Source organism: Acanthaster planci, linkage group LG02, assembly GCF_054643075.1.
Source record: "Acanthaster planci isolate LZ-2023a linkage group LG02, COTS_SCS, whole genome shotgun sequence".
Classification (NCBI taxonomy): domain Eukaryota; kingdom Metazoa; phylum Echinodermata; class Asteroidea; order Valvatida; family Acanthasteridae; genus Acanthaster; species Acanthaster planci.
Window position 1 is genome coordinate 31,632,445 of NC_141778.1, and position 9,362 is coordinate 31,641,806.

The window sequence follows — 9,362 nt, forward strand, 5'->3', positions numbered from 1 at the left end:
TTGTTGTTGTTGTTGTTGTTGTTGTTGTTGTTGTTGTTGTTGTTGTTGTTGTTGTTGTTGTTGTTGTTGTTGTTGTTGTAGGGTTAAAGGCACCTTTGGCAAATTTATGACTTTTATGCCAGCCGTCAGTAGAGTTGCTGAACACTTAAGCCCGATTAATTTTCCGAAATGTAGAATGGCACAGTCATCTTAGAAATCACAGTTATAAGATACGATATAAGACAATATAGCAAAACTGTCTGCAGCTGTGACTAAGATTAAGCGACAAAGATGTACCGATCTGTACAATTTAATGCCTTTCATACGCGCGTGCATGCACAAGCCAGTGCGTAAACGCAGTGACTTCAGTTGTTCAAGCACTGGTGTCAATAGCCGCAGATGCCATCCTGTTTTATGTTGCTTTTCTTGGTATTAAACGGAGTGGTCGCGTAAGAAGACCCTGGTAAAAGCCTATCATATTTCACATGTTCACAATTTCTTACAGGACAGTGATAACAAGTGATGGATGTAAGCGTATCGATCAAACCAGTACAAAAAAATCATTATCCAACGTATTTTCGAAGCCTCCTGACTTCACGGATCTGAAAGTAGACCTAAATAATGCAGTTCTCCTGTGGTCAATTGTGAATCTTCCGAGCTATCACTGGCGTCAATCTAACATCTCAGCTTCTGCAAGACTTCCTTATTGTATTTCCCGATAAATGCAAGCAATCCAGATATAACTGTACTTTTGAAAGGCGTTCTGTTTATCTTCGTATCTCACATATCACCCGACAGACACGGGTAAGCTAAACAGGAAGATAAAACGACCCTTATCCGTGTTGCAGGATGCAACACCAAAATCAATTTCAATCCTACAAAGACCGCAGGCTGAATCCGCACATTTTGTTCGATATATCAGTGATATTCATTTTACAGTGCCGGTGTTTTATGTGTCGTAGCGTGACGTTATATCTGAAACGTGGAAAGTGTCCTCGGGAAATGTCAAATTTGACGCAGATCCCGCGAAAGGGGCTATTCCTTCATTGGCCAAGCACAGGAAAGAGTGGTGTGAAATGCTGATTACTCTGGTTAATGTTATACACGCTAAATTTCAGTACCGGTAAACTTCGCCTTAGCCCAAACGGAGTCAAAGGGGTGGGTTCCCCCCCCCGTCCATTTGTAAGATGGTGCACCAAAAAAAGGACTTCCTAGAGAGAAATGTGTCAATATTCGGTACAAGAGAGTTGCTGTCACTTGTCATGGGGTATCTGAAAGACAGACATTCATAAAACGTTTATCATTTACGGGTAACATAACTCTAATACTGCAAGATGACCTTGTTCAAAACCTGTTGGTGTAGGCCTATGGCACCGGTCGGAGTTACTTGATATCACAGTCCAGATTCGACCAACTTTGAACGGCTCGTTGGGCATGTTGAGCGAGTCTGAACCAGATATCGACTCGACAGGGTGAATGACTCGATAGCCTGAGAACTGATTCAGCCAAGGGAACATATTCACCTTTTGTTCCCCATATTCCCAGGCATCTCCAGCAGACCGGGCTCGAGGCAGTAGCTATGAGTGGTACTTTATTGAAAGCAACATCCATCAAGGTGATGAGACCGGCGGGTCTTATTAGAAACGAGAGTAGGTGGAATACACGCTCTCATTATCAAGAATCTTTGGTGAAAGGAGGATAATACGTCATGTTCACGCAGTGTGTAAACCTAATCCTTCAATCTGGTCCAAAAATAGTTCAGTCGAAACGTTACGCTCTATATACATGTATTTCATTTTCTGCTGTGTGTGTTTTCAATGTGTTGCATTTCCATAAGCAGTTTGAATCTCATCGCCGTAGGCTTGAAGAATCAGTAAACTTGCGAAGTGGTAAGTACAAAATTTAATAATGTCATGCACTGAGCTATAAATTTGTATCTGAGTAAGTAGTGACAACACACAGTTTTCAGTGTCCGAGAAGAGTAGCTATTCTGCTGAATGGAACGTTAAAAAGAGCAGGTCTTTCGTCATTTTTTGCCGTAACACCGACGCGTTAATAAACACCGTATACTCAGCGTTCATTCGAGAGCTTCCGATAAAAATTCTCAAGCTTACTCGGGTCATCGTCATCACGGAGATCGTTGCTTGTCTCCCATTTTACTCGGACTTGCTTACTTTAAACCGTTTTACTTCCGTCATAAAGTCAGAACTGACAACTCACGAGAGCAAAGCCAAGAACTTCAAAAGCTCTGTGGTTTGCCTCTCATGAGGAAATGTATAAAGTGACCTTTGAAGGATATGCACTTGATTTTAAAATATCTTATGCTTCATTCCCATAACATATAAAGACAGAATATCACGTAGAATCATAATTATTAAATGAAAAGTCAGCGTTCAGACAAAAGCAACTTCAGGAGTTACAATGGTACCTAGGACGAGATTCCCGCTCCATTATTTCAATAACGTAAACCACATCGAATGCTACTTGAATGGAGAAGAGGAACCCACCTGTCGACTGCAATGACCAAGAGGGTGTTGATGGAGACGTAAATGGACACCAACTTGACCGTGCCCACAAAGGAGCACATCCAAGCCCCAAAGATCCAGTTTTGGTGGAGGTAGTAGTGCAGCGTGAAAGGCACGCTGAGTACGGCCATTAGCAGGTCCGAGGCGGCCAGGTTGGTAATAAAGAGGTTGGTCACGCTCCGCAGACGCTTCTGCGTCAGCACGATGAAGCAGAGCAGCGAGTTACCCACGCCGCAGACGACGGTCACCGAGACGAAGGTCACCAGCAGGAAGACCTTCATGGGAGACGGTAAGGGGGGAAGCAGGTCCAAGCAGTCCATGGTGACGTTGGCATCGAATAAGCTGTCGTACATGGAGAAGGCATAAGAAGCATTTAGGACGTACGTGCTGGTTCTGGTAGCCATATCGACAAAAGAAAACCAGCAAGGGCAATAACAGACACCGGTATCCAATATCGTTGAGGGTAGATATTAAACACAGTGAACACCTTTCCCGCTGACTCATGGATAAGAAGTGATAGAGGCATATGGTAGCCCTGTAGTGCTTCTCTTCGGCATCTTATCAAGTGAAGACTTTCGCGTGGCAGCAATTGGTGCCTTGATCCTGCGGTAATCGTAATGAAGTATAAGATGACCGCAGGGAGGGCGACACCGATTCTGTTCTGTTTGCATTTTCGGCATTTCAAGGAAGGCCCCGACCAGTCGACGTGCCCACGCCCGCTGCGGCTTTAGCAAGTGACAATGAGAAACAGTAGGACTTTTTCTCAGTTAATGACTCCAACTTTGCCAGCCCGGTGTGCGATCAGAGGATGGTGGAAACCCTACTCCCAGATTTTAATTTCATCCAAGAACAACACTTGCAGCTATTAAAGCAGGGCGCGACGCGACAACAGGGTCACATCATAGCGGGCAGTCGGTGTGCGATTCCAGCTCCAACTGGCGCTGACGCTGAAGTTAGTTGGTGCGGCGGGACAGTTGTGTGTGAGTGTGTGTGTAGGGCGGTGAGGGGAGCGCAGTGGAGCAGTCGCCCCCGCCGCCTGCGCTGAATGGTCACCAGGATCACGTCGATGGGGCGGTCGTCAGGTGAACCTCGTTGCCGTGGAGACCGCTCTTCGGTCGTTGCTCCCGATACTGTACACGGATATGTCTCTTCAATTTTGAGTGTACATGGTCCATCCTGAGAGAAGCTGCTGCGATCCATTTCATTGCGTACACTTGTTATATTACCGATCCGTAAAAGGAACCTTGTACGGTTGTACCTTACAAATTATTGCAACGCTTGATGGCCGCGTCGGATATGAACTTGAAGTATGTCTTGTATTAAGTGCATTCTAAAATTAACCCCTAAAGTGACGTCAAGTGGTTGTGCTTAACGTTCGACGCATGAAATAAGTTGCTGTGGCGCAACGAAATGTAGGTACCGAGAAATACAGTTTAAAATTTGCAACTTGTCAGGTGATGACGCGCATGCTCTGATTAACAAACACAACATTATCTGCTGAAAAAGAGCTGCTTACCAGCTCAGATGTCACGTGACGGTTACAGGTAATTCACATCTCAACCAGACCAATGGGGAGTATGGCCGATTACTAAAGCATTGAAATGCCGGACACAATTATTCATTATTAATCCCTCACGGTGCAGTTGGTGAGAACAGACATGGACGGAGGGTCTCGTGCCATGTTGCAGATGTAATTGCTTGATACCTTTTTGCCGGTTCCTGCAACTTTTTCTGTCTGAAGATGGATGCCACATTCTCACTTGCACCCCGGGATTATAGAGCGAGGATATTCGTTATAAAGAAGACTGACTTCGGGATATGAGCCTCGAGCTGGACAAAGAGAGGGCGCAGTCAGTTTCTAAGCAAGGGGTTTTCTTTGGCCGGAAGTGAACTTCGCTGGTTCACGAACGACTCTGAAATGAACGCGTTACGGTCGCATCGCTACCAACAAACGGAACACACCCAACCAACGTGGCTCTTTTCAACCGACGAAGGGGTGCTTCTGTTCGAGGTGGATAGTCCAGAGCTTTAGTCAGTGACAAGCAAAAGGTGCAAAAACACGGAACAATTTGCCAGAGCAACTCAGAAGTATAGACTCCTAAGGGGGCATTCAAATCAGAACTACGGAAAGCCATGACCGGTGCCGTGTAGTCCCACATGCTGATCTGTGGAGTTGTTGACTTGGTTGCCAATATTCATTGGAGCCGGATCGGGAATTTCCCCGTGTTCTTTTTCCCATAGGGGTTTTTGCGGGATTTTTGCACATCCCGTGATCAGTATTTAATTAATGCCTTAATTTTATTAAATGTTCACATGTGTGATATTTTAGTGGTCTGTATTTATAAATATTAATGTTTGTTGTATTGGTCAATTTTACTTTTCGTCGTGAGTTTCTAACACAATTTTATTAATTTGTAATGTTCGCAATGGCCCGAATGGAAACCAGTTTGTAACTGTTTGGGCATACCCTGGGAAAAGAAATGGAATAAATCAAATTTCTAAGATAACGTACGAACAAACCGCACTACAGAACTGACGTTATAGACCTAAGTACATTTCATTTATTCAGAACTTCCCTGTCTTTCCTTTTTTTAAACTTAACATCAAGCTTACATTTGCCTTTTCGGGTAGACAGTACTTATATCTGGTGAGTGTTTAGCAATAAATTGCTGAGAAGCACACACTACCAGGAATTTTGAATCAGTAATGAGTACGAAGACTGAAATGACCGGAATGACTTCGCGTTATTGGGCGCACGACCTAAATCACCGCGTTTCGCGCCTTCGGCCATTTGCTTTGAACCTCACCTCCTGCAGAGATGACTACGGTGAACTACAAAACAGTATAATCCCTGAGAATAAGGACGGATTTAACGGGGATTCCGTCCCGCAGAGCGCCAATAGTCTGGTTAGTAACCCCTATGCACGAGCAGCTGCGGTGCGCTCGATACACTGGTGCCGGCAGCGCCGAGCTCTAACCACCGCGATGCGTGGGTACCAGTTGGTCATTTGATCTTGTCCCTGCAGCCAAGACCATCTATAATTTCTTGGGGAAACCAGGCGGAAGTTAACTCTGTATCGACGTGATATATGGGTAGCCGCTTGCCACATGTAAATGCACATGTGCAATGCATATTTTTTCCTTTGTATTAGTTCAAGATGTTAATCTTTGAAAATGTCAATATCTGCAGGTGATGAGTGTAAAGTTTACACTCAAATTATGACTGCGTTGTGGAATCACATTCGACAGTCGCGCTGTTCTCTCAGGCTTAAAATTATAGGACTTGGTCGGGCTTCATTGATGCCGGAGGAAGAGCTTAATCTCCACGATGCAGCAGAGTTTTCTTTAAGTTTAAGAGCTTTGAAGCTTTTCATGATGAAATACCCTCCGGTTCTTTTCAGAACCACACATAAGCCCTACGCAAAAAGAGATGGTGCTAACGCAAACCTTCGACAACAAGCTCACGCTTTTCTACTTTTGCATGACGTGTAAGTCTTATATTCCTTTCCTGTACTTTCAAATTGGATGGTTGTGACTGTACCGTCAGTCACTTTTCTCAAACGGGTATAAGGTTGCTTGGTCTTGAAAAAAGGAGATAGCCAACCACATTTAATTTAATGGAATGTACCTGTGACTGTTAAATGGAAAAGGTGTTTGTACATTGAATGTGACGTGTGCGATTGGTAGAATCATATTATTCAAATCCAATATTGTGACCAATCAGGAGGCGTCTACCTAAAGCGGCAGAGTCAGCTGACAGCCATCGACAAATCAGCAACCTGATGAATATTTGTATCTGACCAACAGCTTAGATTGGCTATAACATCTGGACAGAAGGTGATTTAACAATCGAAAGCCATTCCAGTTCTTGGTTCCCCCAGTGCCTTATTATTACGCAGTTCATTTCGTGGTGAAACCATAGGAGACACTTCAGGAAACAGGCAAGATCTCCGACCTGTCAGGGAAATGGTTGCCCAAAATAATACCATGTTTTATGGGATTTCGTAAAGCGTTCATTTGAATATTGCTTTAGATTGTGTATTTAGAGCATGTGATTGTGATGGATTTCTCCCAATTTCGGTCATACCCGTTCATGAATGCAGTACGTCTTTCCACAGATCGCTACCACGTGAAAGACGCACTAAATGAGATTATCTACGTCATGAACAATTTACTCAATTCATTATTCGGTTCACTGCCTAGAAACAGGTACAGTAAAAACATAGAGCGACTGAACACCTCAAAAATTATTCTTCAAATTTATCCCACAATTAGTTTGAGTACTTCACAGAAATAAGCCAACTGCTGAGGTATTTCAGAGTAGTATATCATTGCCGAAAATTTTATCACCCCCTAACATGCTGTAAATCTGACCGTTTAAAATTATTTTTGATGGGGTTGAATTGTGAATTCATTCACACAAGGCCCTTTGTAGCTTCTGACTTCTCTATTAAGGTTTATCCAGTAAACCGCCTACTTCCGGTAAAAATAAGAAAAATAATAATTAATCAATCTTGAGTGCTTCTGACAAAGATCTAAAGGGGAAACCTAGTATACCCCCAGGAGGACATATGCAGGTATGTAATTCAACCCGTGTGTGTAAATGTAATTCCTGTAATTTACCTTATCTGTGGAAGAAGGATTCACCATTGAGAAAAATAAACAAATCTCAGTTCCCTCACTCGGAAATGTTCGTTGCATTTTTTTACTCCAGTTTGATTTTTTTTTTCGAAAAAAATCTGATACTTAAATTCTTTCACAAAAATACAATATTAATTTTCACTGATGTTGTTGCCCTGAGTTTGAGTAAAGATAAATTTCAAGTTCTGTCAAAAAATTCCCCATCTTGTTCACCTTTTTTTTCGGGAAGAAGTCATTTGCGTTGACTTTCCCTTGGGCAGAGAGTGTCACCACGTCCGGTTCACAACTTTTCCCTGAACTGCACGAGCTTAGGCAACCGAGATCGACTGCTAGGTGACACCGCGGATTGGGACCAGAAATCCCTGCCAGAGGGGAGCTTAGCTCGCTGCGATTCCTCGGTAAACAAATAATTCGTTCTTGACAAAAAAAAATCGTCCCGCAGAAGTTATTATGCCATTGATTGGTTTGCTATCCTTGCGTCTCGTGTTTGGATACGCCTTCCGCTAATTGCAGTCACTTGTAGGCGGTGTTGCGATTGTTCGCTTTGAAATAAAAAAAAAATCTGCTTTTGTCTATTGTCCGTTGCATCACACTCTAAGAAACACAGCAGGCGTATTGCTCAATGTGTACCTGATTGTTGCATTGAGAAACACCTTTTTTGTATTACTATATACTGCTAAGGCCCTCAGAGATGGCGCAAGGGAAGCTATAACCTCCACCCCCCCGAAAAGAATGACTCGGCTTTTGCTCTTCACGCCGATATTGTTGTAATTCTTGTAACAGAGGGCGCTCTACATATGTTTTCGTCGAGGTCTTGTGGCCTTCATGTATTTGTACTTCCTTGCAATGTATATGCTTTTGAAAGGAATGGCGAGACTCTCCGCGGTGTCCCATTAGGGCGGTGCAACAGTTCTGTATAATCAAAGTGACATTTTTTTCCGGGGGTGTTGTTCTTCTTGCTCTTCCCAAGATTTGGTCCTTCTAAGTGGCACTTCAAACTTTCTCTACAGGTTTCCTCTTTTCTATTGCGGGACTGCGGTAAGCGCGTTTGGGGCTACGCCTTGAAATCATAGTTTGGTTGAAGACGCTTACTGGGACAAACTGAACTAAACTTTTCTAAAAAAAAAAAAAAACAATAGGCATATTCCATACTATGAAAAAAAGTAAGTATTAAACACAGTTGGTCCTCTGTAGAACTTGTATTTTTTAAAGCTTTTCTATCGCAATAACGTAATGCTATTGATGTTAATAGACCACTTCAAAATGCTACAGATCAGAGTGGCCTAGGCCTTCGACCTACATCTCTCTTGTAGCACTTTACACCGTCACAGTGTTCAGAAGGTAAGAGATTTTCCATGAAAAAAAAACTTTTTTTTAGAAAAGTGGTGCAAAGGTGCACTGGGGATTTTCCTGCTCATCACGGAAGGAAATCTCTTCCCCTTTTTCCCCACTCAGGCATTGTTCATGTATGTGGGGAAATAGGATCTGTGTACATTGAAACTTTGTGACGTAATGGTACCCATACCCAGCCCCTCAACGGCCTCCTACATGTAGCTTTAGGTATAAAAAAAATCTTATTTTGGTTTTGATTCTAGGACAGCTGTTTTTTATGGGTTTTTTTAATTATTTCAAATTATTTTGTCACTGTTGTAGATTTAAGTTGTTGAGATTGTCATTAACTTTCTGTGGTATACGCGGGTGAACTTGTTACGGAGATCGTGCTCTGAGAAAATCATTCCTTCTTTGTCAATAAATGGGGGTGAGACCTTGTATGCATGGGTAGAATGAAGAGGGCTTGACGCTGGATTGGTGAAACCGTGGCCGTTCCACCAGCTGGTGACATGCTGACAGCAAGCTACGATTAATCAGCACCGTATTCGCTCGAAGCGAACCTAATTTCAGTCGTTTTCCTGAACGTATTGTATACATTTGAAAACCTTAATGGGATGGTACCAGGTGATTTTGGGGGTAGGAATGAAATCGTAGAAGAATCTGGTTCTTTAATTTCTTAATTTCAAATGAATACAGTACATTGGGGAATCTGACTGAAATTGGGTCCCCCGTGAATACAGTTTATTACAAAGGCTGATTGATCTCACCGTCCACAGCCTGGTAAGCTGGTACCGTGCTTGTTCCTACGCAGTTAGAACGGCAATGATGAGGGGTGGGGAACACATTCAACATGGTGCCGCACAGTGGAAGTATGCTTTTATAATA

General features: G+C 43.1%; 1 protein-coding gene across 1 annotated transcript in view; it reads right to left on the reverse strand.

Moving 5' to 3' along the window:
- LOC110976894 (prokineticin receptor 2-like) overlaps window positions 1–5,084 on the reverse strand; it is a 30,413-nt gene extending 25,329 nt beyond the window's left edge. Inside the window, exon 1 of the mRNA XM_022230590.2 lies at window positions 2,487–5,084. Coding sequence (XP_022086282.2) covers window positions 2,487–2,908 — 422 coding nt within the window. The 5' untranslated portion in view covers window positions 2,909–5,084. The remainder of the gene's footprint in view (window positions 1–2,486) is intronic.
- Between the last annotated feature and the right edge of the window lie 4,278 nt (window positions 5,085–9,362).